Genomic DNA, 22606 nt, shown 5'->3' on the forward strand with positions numbered 1-22606 from the left:
TGCGTGTCCAAAACAACACGTTCCACAATTCCACTCGATTTGAAAAATACAGCTATCATTTTCTTCTTTACAGATCGGGATTTTCTGACAATTACGGGTGTGTCGTCATCATCAAAGACCCAAACTTTGTTTTGAGCCTTGGTCGGCAGATCGTAATAGTACAGCCAAGTCTCGTCACCTGTCACGATGTTGTTCACATACCGAGATTGTCCCTTATCAAACTTTTTTAACATCTCCCGGCACCAAGTCACACGTCGTGTCATCTGCTCTTCAGTCAGTTGATGCGGCACCCAGAGAGAACAAAGTTTCTTCACGTGCAAATGATCTTGCAGAATCGAACGAATTGCTGGTGCATTTAGGCCCAAAGTATCCTCTATCTGTTGGTAGGTCACTCGCCTGTTTTCGTCAAGCATTTTCCTCACAGCAGTAACGTTTTCCTCCGTAACTGACGTTCGTGGCCTTCCCGGCCTCTCAGAATCCTCCAGAGTGAAATTTCCCCTTTGGAATTCTCTATACCACCTGAATATCGTTGTACGATGTGGACAATCATCATCTAGTGCAAGAGTAATTTCTTCTAAGCACTGGTCTATGGTTAAACCACACACGAAATTATACCGCAAAACTGTCCTTATCTCATTTCGTGACCACGATGCCATCGCAAGCACTTTACACTCTCCCTACTAATGAATAACTGAGCCCATCGACTTGGCGCGGCGGCTACTATGCACGTATGAACATGTCTCTACATACAGCAACAAGCAGCTTCCTGTGATTCATTGTTGTGTCATATTGCAAAACTTTCCTAGTATCCTTTGTACAATACGTTCCTCCCTTTGTCGTGCTTTAAGACTTAACAAGTCAGACGCTGATATATTTCTATTATATATATATTTTTAAATTGCTAGATATGAAAATTTTGTTTCCAGTACTACGAAGATGATAATTAGTAAAGTCATACTGTATTGAATTTAAACGGGGATAAATAAATGAACGTTTTTTTTTTAGGCGCGTTAGTATATGCTTAAAGCGCCAATTATCTTCATATCCGTTCGTCCGTCTCCATGACATAACTGGACTCCTAATGGTTGGATTTTTATAATATTTCAAATTTGGCCCTTTTAGAACGATTTGTCAAGCCTTTCCAAATTTCGATAAAATCGGACCAATAGAAATCCGACAATTACTATTATTATTTTTTTTTATCATATATATCACATAGGCTACTCACCTATCGTATATTGTAACTGAAGCACTGGATATTGTTTGTTGCCTATGAGCTCATTGGAGAATTGTAGTAGGGGTTTAGTAGCATCAGCGCCCAAGGCCATGTTGCTCAGTATATACTGTCTGTAAATTGAGTGTGTTCTGAAGTCAATTTTCTGTTCGCTGGACGAAAAACCAGTTTCCGGGATGGAAAACCATGCTACCCTCACTTGAGACAGACTGACTCAGCCAAGTTGTGAAAAAGGGATGATTGGAGGAATGAATGGAGAATATGGATGATGCACAGAAACGAAATATTCGCGATTTACGCACTATATATTTTTTTTCTGTTATAAATCATGAGTTATTAGTATTAACTAATGCGCCTGAAATGTAACGCTGAGTACAACGGGGGGGGGGGGTCCCACTAGGGGCCCAACGGCTAAAAGGTCAGAGGAACAACACAACATGACACTACACAACAAAAACATATACCTTGCACTTTTTAAAATCTCTGGCCTTCACAGTGTTCTGTGTTTCACAAACAGAGTACACAACGCTGAGATTACGGAACCCCTGGGGCCGTTAGACAATGAACACTTTACACTTTTACATTAACCAACTTTTTTTTTTTTTTTTGTTTCGTTTCAGAATATCACTATTGTATATTTTGACAAGAAGAAAGAAGAATTATCGCTCTGTTAAACGTAATGACTGGATTTGTAAATAGTAATGTATAAATATTTATACATTACTATTAAACGAAAATACGTATTCAGAAGTTTGTTTTTTTTTTTTTTTTTATGAACCATCTTAGAATAAAAAAAAAAAAAAAAAAAACTTCTGAATACGTATTTTCGTTTAATAATTAAGAAAGTAAACATGATTATTCAGAAATAACTTATTAAGCAATATACATCCCATTTAGGTAGTCTGGAGCCCTGCTGCACACATTTTTCAAGGCCCTAAAGTTAAGGTCGCAGTAGTCCTGGATAAACAATAATTGCGGGTCCCGCTACCTCGGGGCTCTGGAGCAACCACGCTAATGCACCACGATAAATCCAGCCTTGACTGCGCCCATAAAAATCCAGAAAACAGACAACAAACAAGAAAGCATACAGAATCCTACTAAAAGTCATGGAATACCCTCTCATTAGAAATTGTGTGATCATAAATTATTTTTAGACCTATTTAGCCGGAATTCATTTAAAACGTTTATGCCGAACAATGGGTACACGGAAAGAGCTAACAGAGTTCCAAATAGTTGGATGTCATGTGACGAAAATGTGCATACATGCTGATCAGGAATTAAATATTTCTAGATCAACTGGCAACGTACTGAAAAAAAAAAAAATCCAGATGTGACATTGAGCACAGTAAATAGCTAGATGAGTGGAATACTAGACAGCTGTCTCAAGGCACGTAGACTCCACGCGCCTTGAGACAGCTGGTTACCTATTCCGCCATCAGACCCTAAAGAACCTGAGTTAACGTAAATTTAATGTGAACGTGTGGCCACATTTTTAAGCTTGCTAGTCATGTCATGAAAGTATGTTTTCGTGGAAGTGGCCAGCCCAGAACTCAGATCTCGACTCAATTAAACACATCGGAAATGAACTGGAACCAAACGGACGACTTCGTTAGTAAAGCTCATGAATGCTTTGTAAAGGAGTTACCTCCTTAAAAGCATTCTACCAATACCTACCAGAAATTAATATAAAGTCTTTTGAGACGCATTGAAGCAGTCATTACAGCCAAATGTATACTCCCGGCTAAATGTTTGGAATCACAGCGTATGAAAACAGTTTTCGTTAATTTTTTCTGAAATTAGCCATCCTCCACGAGATTTTAATTCTTCCTTACACAGACGTGGTATTCTGTCGCTTAATTTTATAATAGTATCTTGACTGACATTATTCTGGGCGATCTGAAAGGTTTCCTATAGTGAAGATGGGCACACTTCAAAGACTGGAAGTGTGCCCGTTTTCACTATGACGGTCTAGAACAGTGGTGTCCAACCTACGCCAGCGCGGAAAGTGAACTAAAACAGCATTTAAAATTTTGTGAAATATCAATCAAATTTTTCTCATTAAATGTTAAGTTTTGTCCAGTAAATATTATTGTGTATTGTACATAATAACGTTTTCGAATATTTTAAATTTTAGGTGTATCATTATATTTATTTACTCACCATAACATTGAAAAGCAGTGATCCTTTTCAGGTTGTATATTTTCTAAAGTGAGCATTTAAAAGCAAAACTAAAGATTTTAAAAAAAAAATTAAAAAAAGGAAAGTATTTTTTTTTAAATAAGTCATATTTTTATAATTTTAAGAAAATCTAAAAAGTAAATCACTAACAGATTTGTTGCACATACTATAAGTGTTGTGAATTTGCATTTTTTATATATAGCCTGAAAATAAAAAATGTTAATATGAAAATAGAAACTTCCTTTTACATTTAACAAGATATGGAAAATGTAACACACTAATTTTTCTTGAATCACTCAGTGTGGCCATGCGAAACAAATCTAACTCTGAAAATGGCCCCTGTAGAGGAAAAGGTTGGACACCACTGGTCTAGAAGATCCCATAAAAGATCTATTGGGTTTAAGTCAGGTAACTGGGGTGGCTACACCATAATGTGCAAATAGGAAGTCACTGCATAGCTTATAGCTGTGCTTTGGGTCATTGTCTTGTTGTAATATAACACTTCGTCCACAAAGTCGAAGTCCAGAAGATATTTACAATAGGAACATATTTTGCAATACGTTCAACAATGATTTTATAGCCTTCTATTCTTAAAATTCCTTCAATTCTGACGATGTAAACCACTCCAGAAAAACAAAAGCAACCCCAGATCATGTGATGGAACCTTCACCATTCTTGACTGTAGGAACTAAACAATGTAGTACAATTTTATTTTTTTAAGTTGTTAAAAGCATAGTTAAGTATCCATAAACTATGCTTGGATCCAAAAATTTCAAATTTGGATTCATCCGTTGTACGTTTTCATGCCTCTTAACTCAAGCCAACCGCTTTTTTTTTTTTTCCCGACCACTACTAGACCTTGAAGTTCTGCTTGTTTAAGACGAAATTTTACAGCGGATGTAAACGCGGAAGTTTTTGTTCCCACTGAACTCAGCTCCGACTACAGGTGCAATAAGTCGTCCACTGCATTTAGAAATCAGTGTTGTGATCTTATCTTGTGCCTACGTTGTAAAGCGCTTCCTCCTGATTGATCGGGGTTTGTCTTTTAAACCGCCAGTCTCTTGAATCGTTGACTGGTAATCTGTACTCTTTTTAATGAAATACAGTACCTAGTTTTTTTGCAAATTCCTCCACGGAATAACTTTCTTTATACAGATTTATAATAGCACTTCATTTTTCAACACTCAGTTCCTGATTTTTTACCACGTTTATCACGAAACACACAAAAAAAAGAGCCCTTTCTGAATGAACGGGTGTTCGATTTTATAAGTTACAAATCTTACTCGTCAATTTATATTAAAGCACAACACTCTAGAATCATCTACAATCTTCTATAATACTAAAAAAAAAAAACTCCCACTTTTTAAATCATCTACAACATTCTACCACATTTCGAAATCTACAATGTTCTCCACATTCCCAGGTTTTCTACACCTTTCTATATTATTCTCGAATATTCCTAAAATTTCTTAGATATTAAGTTTTTTGATTTTTATACATAATTGAAAATATTTTAAGAAAAATGAAACGTGATTCCAAACTTTTAAGCGGAGTATAAGTCACCAATAGTTTGTTTGAATAAGTACATGTTTCGTTCATAACTAAAAGTGTCCTATAACATTCCATAGGACAGTGTATATTCAAGCAAGGACAATGAGGGTTTCTAAAAAAAATAACTTAACGTGAGAAATTAACTAAATTTAACTGAAAACACACACACACACACATTGTAGACTCGACAACTAGAAATTGTACAGCTAGTAGATTCTAAGTAGAAACCAGGCGCGCCGAACCATGTTGAAAGCGTGTGCCACAATTCGTTATAGGTTTGTGAAAAAAAATTTTGTTGCCACTTTGTATACGCGTGTCATGGGTTCGCCAGCCCTGGTATAGACTATTTAATTTATACAGCCGATCTGTTTAACCAGCGTTGAAACTGTTTATACAGTTTCGATGGATATATATCGTGTCCTTCAATATATATTTATCTGCTTTTGTTAGAAAAGTTTTCTAACAAAAATTTGCATTAACGTATTTCTCACAAAATTCCTGATACGTGTATTTACAAAGTGCCTCACAAATGCGCATCTCGTCATTTCGAAAGTTTAAGCAACTTCGCAGCTACACGAATAGTCCTCATTGTAACACTCCACCTGAAAGCTGCAATTAATTCTGAAAGAACAACTAATTACCTCGCAGTAATAAGCCGTCTTGTTCTGTCTCTCCCATCCTTAACTCTGCAACGTCTCCACCTGATCCAACACCCCTACTCACGTAATCGATCATTCCACTCATTCCGAGATTTCTGAGAGGAAAGTGTGCTTTCATCAAGCATCGTCCGCTCTGTATCCGCTTGGGGGATGTGTGTTTTAACGTAGCAGCGGAGGCCTGCAGTTACCTCGCAGTAGTTCGTACAAGCGATCTTGACTTCCCTGACAAGAAGAGCATTTCGTAGTCACTCGGAGATCGGAAGAAGCGCAGGTGTGGGCGAGTGAGTTTTCTCGCGTGATCATTAAGTGCTAGTAAAAGGCAGCTTTCTGAGCATGTGGTCATCATTCACGTCATGGAATCCCACATTAGACGGTCAATTTACTGTTTCATTATTAGCTCTATTTAAGATCTCGTTACCGAACAGGCGGCTGGGGTTGCCACATACTTTCTAGCTCTACAAAAGGAGTTCAATATCAAATAGTAATTTCATTTAACTTAAATGGACCTGAAACGTTCGGACATGTACAACGCAACTAATCTACTACCCACTGACTTTTTCGGCCCGCAGCCTAAAGATCATCTACCCCAAAGCGCTCCGGATCTCAGCCAGGCGGAACTCGCTAATCCGAATGGTGTCGATCGAAATGATCTTCCCACGAGCACTGCAACAGGTCAACGAGCCACGGTTGAGGGAATGATAAAGCGATTTTCAGACTCGGGAATTGCTGCCGATTACAGTCCCTTATTACGTCGTCCCCGTGCAGTTAATCCGCATCATAACAGATCGCTTTCGTTCCGGACAATGCGACGCCCCACCGTCCAACAGCTGCAGTCGGAGGATGGTTTCCGCCCAAGAGTAACCACCATGCCCTCGGACAACAACAGCTTCCTGTTGGCCCGAAAACGTCTACATGCGAGGTTGCAAGAACGCAACTTAAGTCCGAGCCCTCCGATGATCCCTGACCTGGAGACGGACGACGACTGTTACCTGCTTCGTAGCTTCAGCATTACGTCCAAAGGAAGTGTGGTAAACCGCGGTGACCTCTTCCGTCAGCGTTCCCGAAGCAACACCAGTGTGGCGTCCACCGTTTCCAGCCACACAGGCGGCAATGGGACATCATGCGCATCGAACAATACATCGTACTCCTCTGGACCAGGTCATACCCTCTCTTGCCGTGTCACTATGTTGGGTGGAGTCGGAGTAGGAAAGACGGCACTTGTAACCCAGTTCATGACCTCTGAGTACATGAATGCTTATGACTCTTCACAAGGTCAGTATTTACTTATTTAATCAGTTTAGTAGTCACCCTGATACAGCCATAAGAGCTAGAAACGTTCGAAATTTTATCACATTATTCATTAATCATATATATTATATTTTATTATACATTACATTAATTGCTCTATTTATCACATAGTAAAGAGAATTTCTATAGGCGAGCAAGATCATCCATTAACTATTCTGCGACGTATTCACGTTACAATTTCAGCCCTCCTCACCAAAAAAACTGTTGATCTAAGAAACGCAATGCTTCTTACGTTGCAGTCAACACCCCAAATTATGTCGACGAAAGATATATGGAATGAGGGAAATGGCCTACTGAATTTCTCTCCACTATAACATAAGTTCCAAAGAGTCCTGGTTTACCTGGAACTAAAATGACTTTTGTCAGGAAACAAAATGCATTCAGGAAATGGAGGAAAACTAGCTCCTTGTGTGATCATATTAACTTTAAGAAGGGAGGGGGATGGAAGAGAGAGCACGTTACCTTAAACTGAAAACTCTCACATGCCTCTCACAATCCAAAAGGATTTACTCCAAGCATTCCAAAGATATCAAACTCGATGATTCACCTTCTGTGAGTGGGCAGCAATACTGACGGGCACCTACAGCGTCCACAGCCTTATATTCAATCATCCAACAGACCAAAACTCTCAAATGTTACAATTTTCCGAGATCACTTGACTGTCTGCGCGATGGTACAGTGGTTACAATCAGTGTCCTCCCAAAACCGAGACGGAAAGGCCCGGTTTCGAATCCCATCAATGACGCGAGGAACTTATGGCCTTTCATTATATGGCTCAGTTAATCGTTCTCGAGAGTGGACAGCAATCCCCCCCCCCGGAAACTCGGAATTTTTCTTCCAGCAAAACAAGCAAATAGGACCAGAGCAGATGCAATATATGGGTAGCCTTAATGTGGCAGTTTTTTTTTTTAAGATCACCTGATTGCAGTCATTAACAGATTGCCCAACAGTTACAGTCAGACCAAATGTCAGACTGTTTATTAATTTATAAATGTCCGACTGTTTATATCTTCCCACTGTTTATTATCAAAGTACATGCAGCACATTCATAATCGACACCCGCCTCTACGTTTTTCATGAAATCCTCAGAACTGCCACAGATCCCAGGTTATGAAATAACTACTTTGTTAAACCTGTCGCAAAAAACAAGAATCCTAGAGTCACAAAAGATTTTCGAACAATCTCTATTGGATGCTCACTGCTCGAAATTTTGAGAAAAGTGATTAATCAGTGAGAGATCTACACTCAACCACCTAGACACCCTCTTTCGCATTCAAAAAGCCATCAGCTCCAAATCTAAACTTGATATAGTATTCCTGAATATAACGCCAGCGTATGATTGGATCTCCATTAGAATCCTACTTTTAACATAATAGGCAGCCTCGTGAAAGTTCTTACTTCTACCTAATGACACGTTCCAGGTGGTTGAATCCAGTTGATGACTCATTGCGCTGCCTTAGCGACTGATCCTGGCTGGTGGCTCATCGTGCTGCTTTGGTAACTGAACTAGATGATTGATCTTTGCTGCCTTAGTAAATGATCTGTACGATAATGGCGGGGATGCTAAACATTGGCTGGCACCACCTAACCACAATAAATATAATGTAACGTAGTCATCCTCAGTAAGAGAACACATATCAGAACTTCTATTGAGATTTTATCATCTCAAGAGGCGTTGCACAAAGTGTCCCCTCTACATCACTTTTTGCCGCTGCCTTGGAACTTTTCTTGTCTATGAATTAGAATGATTTCATATTCCAATGAGCTGAAGTTATTTATTACCTCAGGTGAGCTAAACACCTCCGAAACAATTTCGAAAGAAGGTGCACTTGAATATCGCACGACTCGAAAACTACCTCCGTTCCATCGGCCTGGAAATAAACAAAAAGAAGTGCATACAAGATGCACTCACTAAGAGGAAAATAAAGAATTGCATCCTGACAGTCATTAACAGTTCTCAAATTAATAAAGTGGAACATACGGACTGACGTGGAATAATAATATAACTTTAGAAACATGAGGTCCAAATATTTCGCTGCAATATGGGTTATCAGAAAGGAAATTGAGTTTTGTAACGCCCCCCTCCTACTCAAGCTCATTACCCAATACTCAAATGATGCATCGTCGCAGCTACGATGTACGTCCTTGTACAAAATTCCGCCTCTGACTAGAATATTAGTTACTACAGTAGCTAAATCTGGCTGCACGAAATCCCTTCACAATCTCGAGAGCGGAACCATGTTTGAGTCTGGCCATCACTCTATGGAAAAACCTCATTTTAAAGCATAACATTAAAAACCCAGCTGAACCAGCTCAAGGTTGATGTTGTAGGGTTTTAGGTACATCAGCAACTTAGGCCATATTGCGTTCTATATACTGTCTATAAATAGTGTTCTGTAGTCTGTTTGCTGGACGAAAAACCCGAGTTTCCAGGAGCCAGCTCAGGAAGAATCAGCGAGACGCCTCGGACGTAAACAGCATCATCGCGTGATCAAGGTGAAGAAAATTAACCCACAATTCTGCACCGAGAAATAATCCGTGAAAATTACAAAATCCTGCTTAAATTTCGTGCAAGTTCCCCTCCAATGTCATCAGTACACATAACTCTCTTCAGATTTATCTCCATAAGATAGGTAAGGACAGAAGCTACATAAAGGAAATAATTGCTGAAACCTTTGCTTTGGTGCAGTTCTAACACCGGTGATGGCCTAAACTAAAGAGACGGGTATTACATCAGTCCCCTCTTGGTGGCGTTGTTTCAGGCAAAGATGATTATACGTTAACCAACCATTATAAACTGCTACTACATTTTGATCTTCTCAACCTGCAATTTATGAACTCTCTATATTCCAACTGAATGAATGAATAAATAAATAACCATGTTTAAGTCTAAGGTAAAAGCCTCACACTATGAACTCTATTAAAAGTCATTGTACACCTCGAGCATAGCCTCTTTCTGTGGTGGCTTTGAGAAAACTGGGTTTGCTACTTCGCATATCGATCTCATATTGTGGGGACACTTGCGAAATAATTAGTGGAATTTTCCTTGCAGCCCGCAACAAGAACAGTTCCATCTCGGAACCCATAGGGCCCGCAACCTTCAGCATTTTATCTGTTTTGACCTCTAGGCAAAGAAAAGTTGGCGTGCAAACAGAATATTTATTTTAAATACGCCTTCTAATGGTGAACTTTTTTTTATTTTTAGCGAGTTCTCTTATGCCTTAGGAATAATGTCCACATTCCCAATATCACGCTCCTAGGCAACCAAACTATTCTGTATACTCGCCAGAATAGGCCAATTCTAATTCTCTTCATCCTCTTTTTTTACACAACAGATTCCACACGGTCCAGACAAAGATTTCGCTATACTTTCTAAGATATTAACAAAAAGAAAAACAGCTTTGCTATAAAAACACGATACTGAAATTTATTATGACGTTAATATTCCAAATTTCATAATGGAAAGATAGGAAACTACAAAATACGCTTTTGTTTTATGTCGGTTTTGGTAAAAAAAAACTCCAGATACTGTGCACCACAAAAAACAGCACCCACAGCGTGTTTAGAAAGAATTTTTATTGCAATTTCAGTATATAAAGAGGGAAAAAATTGCTCGCTTACTCTTCACGGCCATAAAGCCAAAGTTTCATAGCCTCCCACAACGGAGATTTCAAAATAAGCAAAATAACAAAACAAAAAATAACTATAAGTGGCATAACAAAAAATGTAAGTATTTAAAAATAAAAACCATAAACAAGTTACTAGTAGTGTGGATAAACGACTTTTAATTTTCAGTTGAGGGGGGGGATAGTAGTTCTAAAATATATTTATAACTAGAACTGGTTCTAAAATATGTAGAACTAGAAGGAGTCCCAGTTCTAAATACAGTATATAGGGAGACACTTAATATTTAACATGGGGCAGTCTGGTATAGTGAACAGTGTTAATTGTCAAGTGGTACCGGGGGTTCCGCCCAACTCCGAGTTTGAATACTCCGTGTAGCAGTGCAAACACTGTAAATGCAAAAAAGTGAGAGTTGGGGTTGGTCTCCGTAATGTGGAGTTGTGTTGGGCGGGAGCGACCCTTGGTGTGTGGCTGGGCTTGCTAGGGAGGGTCAAAAAAAAATACTGGAAGGAGAGCGCATGGTGTCAGTTCAAGTGTTTGGTAAAGGCGGTGAAGATAAAAGGGGATGGATAATATGAAGATTATCCACCTAGAAAATTAGAAGTTAAAGGGATAGAGGGAGGTACCCCTGTGGAGGAAGCCGACTCTCCACGGGGAGAGGGGGCTGTCAAGAGCAGTAAAAGGTTTGTGGTAATAGAATCCGCCAGGCCAAGAGGATAGAAAGTGGGGGGGGGAGCAGGAATCGTAGGTGAGAAAAGTACTATAAGGCCAGAGCGCCTTGTGTGAGAGGGGGAGGGAGAAGGCACTGTGGACAGTGCTTCTCTGTTTTATGATCCCATACTGGCCAGACTAGTTGCAGCCGGTGTCAGCTAATCCTACGTCATGCCACATGGGAGCATGACATCACAGAGCATGAAGGGGCTTCCTACTGGGTTGTCCCCACCGTTGTCAAGATCGGGAGAGCCTGCCAGGACATCACACACTGCATGGCATGCACTCAACCCAACTGCACATCTGTCATGCTTAACACTTACACAATAAACACTTTTCATTGTGTTTTTTTGACATATTTAGGGGCAGACTGGAAGAAAATCGAGCACAGCTTTCACTCACAGATTCGCCACCTTACATTCGCCATCATTCAGAGACAGGACGCACGCAGGTGGGTGCCACCTAAACCATCTAAATAGTACTTCACACATTTTTTTCTTTTTGCACTATTTATTTATTTTTTTTTTTTTTAGGAGCATTAGCAACTAAGGCCATATTGCTCCGGGATATGCGGTGGTCATTCCCTGACCTTTCCGCATCCGCCGTATTTGGTGGCGACGGGCTCGAACCGCGGTCTAATCAAGAAGCGTGTGCTACGCACAGCTGCCTTTTTGCACTATTCCAGTACATTCAACTCAGTCACCGTATAGCTTACACAGGCGACCGTGGCATTCGTTCACATTTATACAACTTAACCTTGAAGGTACTTAATTTATTTAATACACATTCAGAATACGAGTTACATTATGAAGCATTCTCATTCATTCGTCATTTACACACATCTCACTCAGTACAGTACAGTACCCCCCCCCCCCTCGAATACGACAGCACTCACATTTTATGGGGTTTTTAGTGAACTCATTTCCCACCCAGCACAAAAAAACGCACAGAAATACTTACCTGTTAACCCTCATTCGCATTCACACACGTTCATTTGAACTCGCATGTAAAATTCATATACATGCCCACATATAAACTTGCTCGCTCAGAAACATGCGCGCTCTCTCTCTCTCTCTCTCTCTCTCTCTCTCTCTCTCTCACACACACACCAGTATATGAGTACAGCAAATTAAATTACATAAATTATGCTTTATAACTAAACATGGGAGTAAAGTGGAGGAGAAACTGTTGAAGATAAACACAAGAAAGGCACCCGGGGTGGATGGGATCTATCCAGTTATATTAAAGGAGACAGCAAAGGAAGTAAGCAAACCCTTAGCCATAATTATGAGAGCTTCCTTGGACTCAGGGGAGGTACCCATAGACTGGAAATGTGCAAATGTGACCCCAATTCACAAAGGAGGATCAAAGACTGACACAAGTAATTATAGACCTGTGAGTTTAACTTCTGTTCCAGGAAAATTAATGGAGGCACTAGTTAAAGAAGCACTGCAGGATCATTTAGACAAGACTTCAGTTATAGCTCAGACACAGCATGGTTTTGTTAAGGGGAAGTCTTGCCTGACCAATTTGATTGGATACTATGATGCAGTCACAAAAGAACTGGATGCAGGGAATAACTTTGATATTATATACTTGGATCTTAGAAAGGCTTTTGATACTGTTGCACATGGAAGACTGCTACACAAATTGGAGCAGTGTGACATTGGAGGCAAATTGCTGCTATGGATAAAGGGGTGGTTGAGGGGGAGAAGACAGAGAGTGGTAATCAATGGACACTGTTCATCGTGGACTAATGTTATTAGTGGAGTCCCTCAGGGCTCAGTGTTGGGTCCATTATTGTTTACTGTATTTATAAATGATATTGATGATGGTATATCAAGCTTAATGTCCAAGTTGCAGATGATACAAAGGTTGGCAGGGTTGTCAAGGAGACTACTGACACTATGCTGCTGCAGCAGGATCTGGAAAGGTTGAGCAGATGGGCTGAGAGGTGGCAAATGAAGTTTAACATTGACAAATGTAAAGTACTACACGTGGGAAACAGCAACCCCAGAGCAACGTATCAACTCTGTGGTACTACACTGACAGTGGTAGAGAATGAAAGGGACCTGGGGGTGGTTGTGCAGGCAGATATGAAGTTCTCTGAGCAGTGCAGACGGGCTGCAAGAGTAGCTCATGGAGTATTGTCAATGATATACAGGAATTTTTCCAGCAGGGATAAGGAGGTGATTATTCCATTGTATAAGGCGATGGTCAGGCCACACCTAGAGTACTGTATACAGGTCTGGAGGCCTCATTTCAAGAAGGATGTAGAGCTGCTGGAACGAGTACAGAGAAGGGCAACAAGATTAGTGAATGGAACAAAGGGGTGCTCTTACGAAGAAAGGCTTAAGTTTTGCAAATTACAGTGTCTGGAGACTAGGCACCAGCGAGGTGATCTGATAGAGGTGTATAAAGCCTTGAATGGTTTAAGCATGCTCAATGCTGATGGGATTCTTCCTCTAGCTCAGAATAATCACCTGAGAGGGCATAAATTCAAATTGAGGAAAGACAGATGTAGGATAGACGTGAGGAAATTTGCATTTAGCCAGCGGGTGGTTGGTTGGTGGAACAGACTTCCATCCCTTGTGGTGGAGGTTGATAGCCTAAATAAGTTTAAGGCTCAGCTGGACAGGTATTTGGAACGAACAGAGGGGTGAAGTGGAAGTGTTTTTTTTTTTTTTTTTTTTTTGGCTGATGCTGCATAAGCTTGCTTTCTTGCATCAAATGCCTCTACTAATGCTAATGCTAACATAGTCCTTCTAATTAACTTTGATAAAATCACAGTGGTTCAATTTTAACACGAAAACTCGGAGTGGGGGAGACATTCTGACAGGCCTGTCAATTTTGGGTATTATCACATTGAGCTTTGTTTGTCTAGGTAGTGTGTATTTTCACGATTACTTCTTATCTCAAAGACTGAGCAAACTCAAGAGGCCAGGCCATGTAATCAAAAACGGTCAATGTTTTCCAATCCCAAAGAGCAGCGCAATCCACTGACTGGAGAATTATCGTCCCTTCTGAACTCGATGGAAAGAATTCTGGACAGCATCATTAACAACTGATTAATGGAATATTTTCAGCACGTCATCTGCGACAGCCAACATGGTTTTACCGGAGGCCACTCAACTACCACTAATCTTCTCACTATCTGGCAACAGGTTCTAGACGCTGTCGATCCGGGTGGACAGGTTGATGTGATCTAACACTGCCCTCACTAAGGCTTTTGACAGTGTCCCTCACTATCATCTTGCTTAAAAAATCAACTAAGTCAGTATGGAATATACTGGGCCCTCTACTTTCATGTTTGATGAGTTATAATCGTATCGAAAACATAGGGTTATCATTGGAAAGGAAATCTCAAAAGAATTTTTTCCATCAAAAGGAGTACCACAAGAAGCATCTCTTGGGCCTCTTTTATTCACCATCTTTGTCAGTGATCTACCACATTTTGTAGAGGGAGGTGTTATTGATTTTAATGTTTGCCGATTATGTGAAACTTTACTCACAGATTAACAGTCAAGCATATGCAGATAACTTACAAGCTGCTCTCATCTCTTTCGCCAACCGGGTTGCTTTAAACGGTCAGGGAGTTAATCCGAGAAAATGCAGCTCAATTTCTTTTGCAGGTTCGAGGAAAACTAAGATTTTAGTTAACCATTACTACATCAAGGATATTCCGATTACCAGAGTTTCTGAAGTAAAAGATCTAGAAGTTACTTTTACCGCTGACTGTCGGTTTGATAAGCTTATTAGGAATATATTAAACCAAGCGAAAAAGCAAACTGACTTCATCAAACGGCAGACATACAGATTTAAAAGCTCTTCAGTTCTTCTATTCAAAGCAACGGTACTCCGTATACTGGAGTTCTCTGCTCCTGTATGGAACCCGCATTATGCACATTTGATACGGCAAATAAAATCGCTACAAATGAAATTCATCTATTATCTTATCACACGTAATCCCACGTTTTACCACCGAATCTCTGTTCTTACTTCAAGCTTCAATCTCTGAAAACTCGGCGAACTGTACTGGATCTAAAACAGTTGTATCACATCTTCTCTGGTTTTACCTACCTGCCAGATCCTCCATGCCACATTGATCTGCGTATTCCAGCGGTGGCTACCAGACAGAAGACTACTTTCCACATTAGTAACTCCAAGTTAGAGACATCCAATAACTCCTTCTTTAAAAGAACTATAGCACTCATGAACAAGTATAATCTACATTTGACTGTGGATAGGAAAGAGTTTCATAGAAATATCTGGAGCAGGTTGGCTGGTTGACCTCAAGATGTCAAATTCTGTGTGCGATGATGTCTCCGCTATCGCTTGCTTTCTGTGATTCTCTTCAAGATACCGAACCAAGTCTGTCATGTATACCGTATTTTTATTTCCTTGAATTGGACATAACTCGTTGGAAATTAACTATTCTTGTACTTTGTGTGCTATTCTGATACATCAAAATACATCTAATTTAATAAATCTTTGTATCTTCCTGTGTATTTTCTGCTCTGTTATTAACTTTAACTGGGCGCATGCCTGTTGTGTATATTTTATGTTAATGATAAATAACTATGTCTCATTATAGATGAGTATATGTTCATCTCCACGGTTTATAGGACTACATCTGTGGGGATAATAATTTGGAAAGTCATAAAGGACATCAGTCCAATCTACATCAGCTCCACGGATACATTTTGGATCCTGGGTTAGACCAAGGATCCCAACTTTGCATTCAGGAAGAATGCACTGTGGGCTGCCTGGTAAATGCGCACATTGACATTGGTGTGCTCTTAGAATAACATTTTTCAACGAAATTACTATACCGCCACTCAGAGCGGAGGGGGGGATGCCAGTTAATTCGGCATGGTCGTTAAAGATCAGATGGGAGCCGTTCGGCAATCTGGCGAGTGGGAGCAAAATTTATACTTTTGCCTCTTCACAGAAGCCAAAGTTTCATGTGTTAACAGTGTTATGGTACTGATTTTTCATTTCGGAACTTGTTATTTTTCATCTAATTTAATATCCATGGCTTGGAAATAAGTATATACTCTCACCTTCACCTCACAGAAAGTTAAGATACCGTTAAATCTGGAACTCGCGAGTCAGTTTGTTTCTATTTAAATAAAAAAATTAAAAAAAAATGGTTGCAGATTACATAAGCGGAAATTTTCTTCCTTTAGTTAGAGACTGATTGTTGGAATAAACTTCCCAGTGGTACTGTGGAAGTGGATCAATTATTTAATATTACTTTAAATTTTAAAAATTAATTTTAATGTTAAAATTAATTTAAATTGAATTAATTTGAATAAATTTAAAAATTTGCACTTATTAAACAGAATGGACAAATGAGTGCTGGATAATATATACGCACCTTTTCTTTTTCTTTTTTCTGTGCTATATATAACCTTTGCTTATTTGCATCATGTTGCTAAAGTTGGGTCTCAGTTCCAAAACCAGGATTAATTCTGCATTGATAATTTCCAATTGAACAAAACCCGCGGGCGCTTGTGGTGGTGTTGTGTTATGACAAGCAGTATAATTGCTCCGTACTCTTTCGATAACGATCACAGAGAAATAGTGAATGAGGAACGATATCGGTACATAATACAAAATTTCCTAGTACCACAACTGCAGGAAATCAATCTACGTGGTAATGGTTTCAACAAGCTAGAACCATTGTCACAAAGAGCCAATGGTAATGCTGCTGCGCGAGGTTGTTACGCAATTTGATTTCAAATTAAAAAATTCCCTTTTAAATTTTATATTTAATCAAAATAAATTATTTTCAGCATCACAATATTCTGCATTAATACTGTTCGTTAATATTAATTAGAACTGATATCGTATTAACTACATCACCGAAAATTTTCCTGTTTTTATTATGTTTCATAATTTTCTTTAATATTCGCTAATATCCATTCTAAACAAATACCTCCTGGGTAATTATAATATCAGAAAATCGTTAAAATCTTTGTCCTTCATTTTTTTTTTCTATTGTGAAGTACAGCTTGACTAATTAGATTGGAGTGTGGAATGATAATGAGCATGGAACTCAATAAAAGCTTCTTTAAACACTTTAAGAAGGCTTCTGTGAAAGCATTTTATCCTTTTAATAACGTGAATGGACACCTTCTAAGGAGTTATCGCTTAAAAGTAAGGCCACCACAGAGATGTGAAAAGGTTGTAAAGAAACTTATTATACATGAATTGGCATGAATTATGGATGAGTCGGTTCCTTGCTCCACAATATTTAATACTGAACCCAAAGTGTTTTAGTACTGAAGTTTTTCTTTTAATAGTAATTTGAGAGGAGATGTTTTGGCGAAGGCTTAGCAAAACTTGATAATGAACTCACTTCCGACAAAGCAAAATCGATGTGTTTTTTTAAATATCTTATGTTTTTAATATTTGCCTAAATTTGATTTTCAAATATGTAACATTTCATACGAAAGCGCTACAAATGCGTTATGTTACTAGTATCGATCGATTTAGTGGGGTTTTTTTTTTTTTCTTTTTTTGTACTTCATAATTTGTGTGCCTTCTTATTAAATTCTATAAGAATCACTAATGTGTGTGTGTGAGAGAGAGAGAGAGAGATCGAGAGGGGGGGGAGGGAGAGGGAGAGAGAGAGAGAGAGATCTCAGTACCTTCCACATAACAAACATTCCATATGTGGATTAAGGATCGGAACCAAATAAAATATATCAATCGAATCGAATTTTTTTTTTATTATTTTTCCCTCCCGTATTTATGAATTAATTTTTAATAAACTGCAAAGTTAGGTTAATAAAAACTTCTCCCAAGCAACCAAGGTAATTTTCCTTTCAACTATGCGTCACACCTGATAAAGATTTACTTTTTAAGCTCGAGTATTATGAATCCAAAATTCACTTCTCTTGTTACCGGGCTCCACTAGCTGAATGCATAAATTGCAACAAAATGCTATTCCATCGAAACTGAGAACAGTTTCAAGTAGTTACCAAGTGCCCGTGTATAAGTTACGACACTAACGCATTACAAAGTCCCTGCTTCTTCAGCAGTTTAAAGTGGAAATAGTAAAATACACGAAAACTTTGCAGATAGAAATTTCACAGGAATTTATTTAGAAATGGAAGGAGATCGATTTAAAAGAAAACCGTGTGGTTTTATTAACCGTACTTTTTAGTGAACAACTGATAAATAAATATTATTACATTCTATTAAATATTATTAAAATCAAATTCTAAATTGTAACTAAATGAATCTTACAAACTTGCTAATTCTGTTAAAACAGCATTTCCTGTTAAGGGCGTATTGAAGGGTATATACTGCTTCGGTTTTCATAACGAACTTTATACTAATTCTATTAACCCCTGACAAAAAAAAAAAAAAAAAAAAAAAAAACGTTATTAGGATCACCCAGAATGGCTATTCAACTACCCGCGTATATTGTGTCTGTAAATTGCGCGTCGTGTTCTCTGGTCGATTTGCTGTACGAAAAACCCCAGTTTCTGGGGGGGGGGGGTATTTTGCTATCTACGCCTGAGACCGACTAACTCAGTCACGGGGCGAAAATGCCCATCAAAGTTCCTCGCCTCATCGACGGGATTCGAACCTGCGCCTTTTCTACACGATGTGGGGAAAAGTTTCCTCCTAGTTTCCTCCTTGACAGTTAATTCATCTATTACGTCAATCTCCTGACCCGTTTTTCAGCCAATGAGGGAACTTTTCCTTCATATATGTACTTCACTGTTAGTAGTACATTTTCGGTAATAGATTTATTTCTTTATTTCTGTTTTCTCTCACAATGAAGTTGCTCCAAATAATACTTATAGTCACTGGCAGATTTAATTATCCTGGCTTCAAAACAAACCACAACAGGCAATAACAGTTTTCTTTAAATTTTCTTCGCTGTATTCCCAGGACTGAAAAACGAACACTCTACTGCGTTCTCAAGTTACTCGCTTTTAAAGGACGGAACAAATATTGACGTGGCTCCAGTACTGTACTTTTAAAAGTGGAGCTGTTGACACCACTTAAGAGCCATTTCTCTTGTCTATTCCCATAAGGCGCTTTTTCCTAGTCCTTCCCTCTTCTTCTGGTCGGTGGTGGGTTGGATGTAGAAGGTTGTTTGGTCGGTTACAAATAGGCATTATCGATGTATCCCTAAATTTCACTTTTCTAACTCTTTTTGATTGTTACTATACATTAGATGCATATGCAATTCTCTACTGGTACGTTTTAGAGACAGCGCTATATAGTAGCGCAAAGCAGTTTAGCTTACGTCTAAAATAACTCCTTTTTTTTTTCAGACTTTTTTGAACGAACTCTACAAGGAACCTGTATATGAGGATGTTAGTCTGTATCTTCCTTGGCATTACGTTCTTTCACTAATAATAAAAATACCTTCTAAAAAGAATTAAAATACAGATTTCTTGGCTTCAATAGTTAGGATATATAAATTCAATTCTTTAGATGATAAAGGATGCCAACCCTTTTTCCTTCTGATGTTAATTCGACAAAATGAGGGGATGAGCACAAATTGTTAAAAAATTTTCAGCTTTCCAAAATGAAAGCAAAGAAGTACGGTAAAACATTCCTATATTTTCATGGGAAAGTACATACTAATCAACTCCTCATCAACAGGCAAATCTTTATTAAATATGACCAGAGATTGGAGAGGACCACCACAACCTCTGCCGGCATCCCGCAAAGGGAGTTCTTTCATCATGGTTTTTTTTTCTGCAGCACTAGAGCCCTTCCTTGCGAAGCACCCAAACTTCATTTCATACGCTGATGATCTTAAGATGCTGGTCACATCCGATGATCCAGCAAAAGCTGAGGCAGTCGCCTATGAAAATCAGATAGTACTGTTTGAACTCCAGGATTATCTAGGACGTCTGGGACTTAAACTGAATCCTCAGAAAGCAACTCAGGTGACCTTCACAAACGGGAGGACTGTTAATGAAATTATGTTGACAGTAAATGGGACCGCCATTAAAAAGGTGCACTTCCACATGGATTTAGGGTTGAAGTGGGATGATGGGCTTACTTTCAAAGACCACCACAAGATGGCCAGGCTAAAAACGCTTGCGGCGTTCTGGGCAATCCAGCAAGAGTTGGTCGGTCTGAGACCTCGAGAGTTCCTTTTGGAATACGTCCGAAGAAATTTAACACCCTGTGGGGGTGGGGTTGTTTTATTATATTTTTTCTTTGTTTTTTTTTGTCTTTATTTACTTTATTATATTTATTATTATTTATATATTTACTATACCCCACTTTGCATCTGACTTGTTATCTCACAGAAGAATTCCGGTTCTGAGGGAGTTTCTATATTAGTGCACTCCTCCTTTGGGTTTTGCTGTGTGTTCAGAAGTGACCAAACTCCATTTTCATTAAGTTAAATACAATTAGTTTATTATACATATTCACAAATAAAAAAAATCTAGCAAATCATTACACATTATTCACTTGATATAAGTACATAGCATGGATTACGTTCCTGGTCATTAGGTTCTCCTTTCCATCATCTTCTTCTTACTATTGGGTCACTAACACTCTCCTACGATCAGTTTAACTTAACTCTTTCTTAAATACAATTGACATTTTATTTAATATTCATACTTATCTAGCACAATCCTACATTCTTCTTCATGGTTAATACAATTCTTCTTCTGGAACTAAATGTCCACTTTACAAATTATTCTAGGCTAGTCTCACCCTAACACAACCAAATTACCCGTTAATGAAATATACATTGGTTTATTTATTTCTTGATTCTCTCAGGTAAATTTCAGCATTTAGCGACTAATTGCACCACTTCTCTACTTCAGTAACATTATAAGTTAACATACAACTCTAACAGCTCTATTGATTAACCCTACCAAAAGGTTTTTATTCTACATTCATTAAAGTTAGGCAGATGAAACGTAACTATGAACTACCCTCTTATCAAACAATCCTTATGACTTTCTGCACTTATCTATAGAATAAGTATTGAATTAACTATATGCATCCCAAAATAATTCCCTTTAACTATTATCTATCTTTAGCTACAGTCTTTTGTACTACCTAATGGTACAAATGCCGTTCAGCACTCACTTCTGGTGAGCTGAATTCCTCAGCCAATACTAGGATTGGTCTTTGACTTTCTGCTCTGCATCGGGGTCCACCCTCAGTCTGAGTTCGCTTTTCTTCAGCTTCGGAACTGCTAACATCTGCCAGGGGTGCTATCCACTTCGCCGATCATTCCTGGCGTCATATCTTTCTTCGCTGTACCTGATCATTCAGTAGGAGTCGCTTCCCTTTACTTTACTTCTTTCTGTAGGCTGCAGGGCGGTCCGGTGTTCTTCTGTAAGAATTATCTCGCTGTTCTCCTAAATATATCTCTCGGTGGACGCTTTCGGACTTCTATATCCCATCTCGAGAAAGTTCCCTTTACTGTAACTTATCTATACTTTACTAAAGCTATCAAAACCTAGTCAACTCACAATAACTGGTTATACTGGTGGATCACTTCCGGGGACTGTTCCCCGAGCCTACCTCTCCGAAAAACCTTCATCACTCCTCCGAAAAAACACTATCGCCCTCTTATTCGCGCGCTCTTCCCTTTTTATTTTCCAATATTTCGTAACGCCCCTTCTTTACTCAACCAATCATTTCTATCTGACCATCATCATCTCCATTCTCATTTGCCTCGACCCATGACAGGAAGTTCGAGCTCCTTCCGATGTAGAAAGAAGACTTCTGTTTTCCAGAAATTTCTCGAACTTTCTAGTAAGATGACCGGAAATTCCATCAGCTCAGAATCCTTCTAGAACCATCCAGAAAACACCTGCGTCCATTTACTTGGTTCGTCTCGTCTTATTATGAAATGACCACGCCCGCTCTGTTAACGGTAAACCAGGCTGCTCCCTGCTGGTATCCTTACTGTAATCTCTGGAGCACTCTGTCCCTTGCCATACTATCAATTGACCCACCACTGTTCCGTCTCGTTTTCTTCACTTGCGGCTTCAGGTAGTGGGCGCTGATCGTATATCTCTTTGTAATGTTTATTTTCACGGTATGTTTACATTAACTCTAGCTCTAACATTAACTATAGCTTCCACTTAATTTAATTCCATTACGTGAGACTCACTATCTTAAATATTTGTGACTTTAAGTGTTTTCTTTTAAGGTTTACAATATCACTCTATCTAGCGTTCTTTCTTTAATTATATTGATATTTAATTTACTTTGTAAGACTGTGTCTTACAACCCATACCGCTCTACGCTTCGGTACTCTGGTCAGGTCTCCTCTACTCAATTAAAGAGGTTTCTGGGGGTTGAATATTGGCTCCTGAGATGGATAAAC

The 22606-nt window shown here is 38.9% G+C and overlaps 1 protein-coding gene across 1 annotated transcript in view; it reads left to right on the forward strand.

Annotated features, from left to right (window-relative positions):
* The first annotated feature begins 5853 nt into the window (after positions 1 to 5853).
* The window catches only part of LOC150082928 (uncharacterized), a 121142-nt gene continuing 104389 nt past the window's right edge, over positions 5854 to 22606 (forward strand). The window contains exon 1 of the mRNA XM_090378325.1: positions 5854 to 6894. Coding sequence (XP_090234451.1) covers positions 6123 to 6894 — 772 coding nt within the window. The 5' untranslated portion in view covers positions 5854 to 6122. The remainder of the gene's footprint in view (positions 6895 to 22606) is intronic.

Source organism: Mastigoproctus giganteus, chromosome 7 (assembly GCF_048544385.1).
Source record: "Mastigoproctus giganteus isolate SK-2022 chromosome 7, ASM4854438v1, whole genome shotgun sequence".
NCBI classification, from domain to species: domain Eukaryota; kingdom Metazoa; phylum Arthropoda; class Arachnida; order Uropygi; family Thelyphonidae; genus Mastigoproctus; species Mastigoproctus giganteus.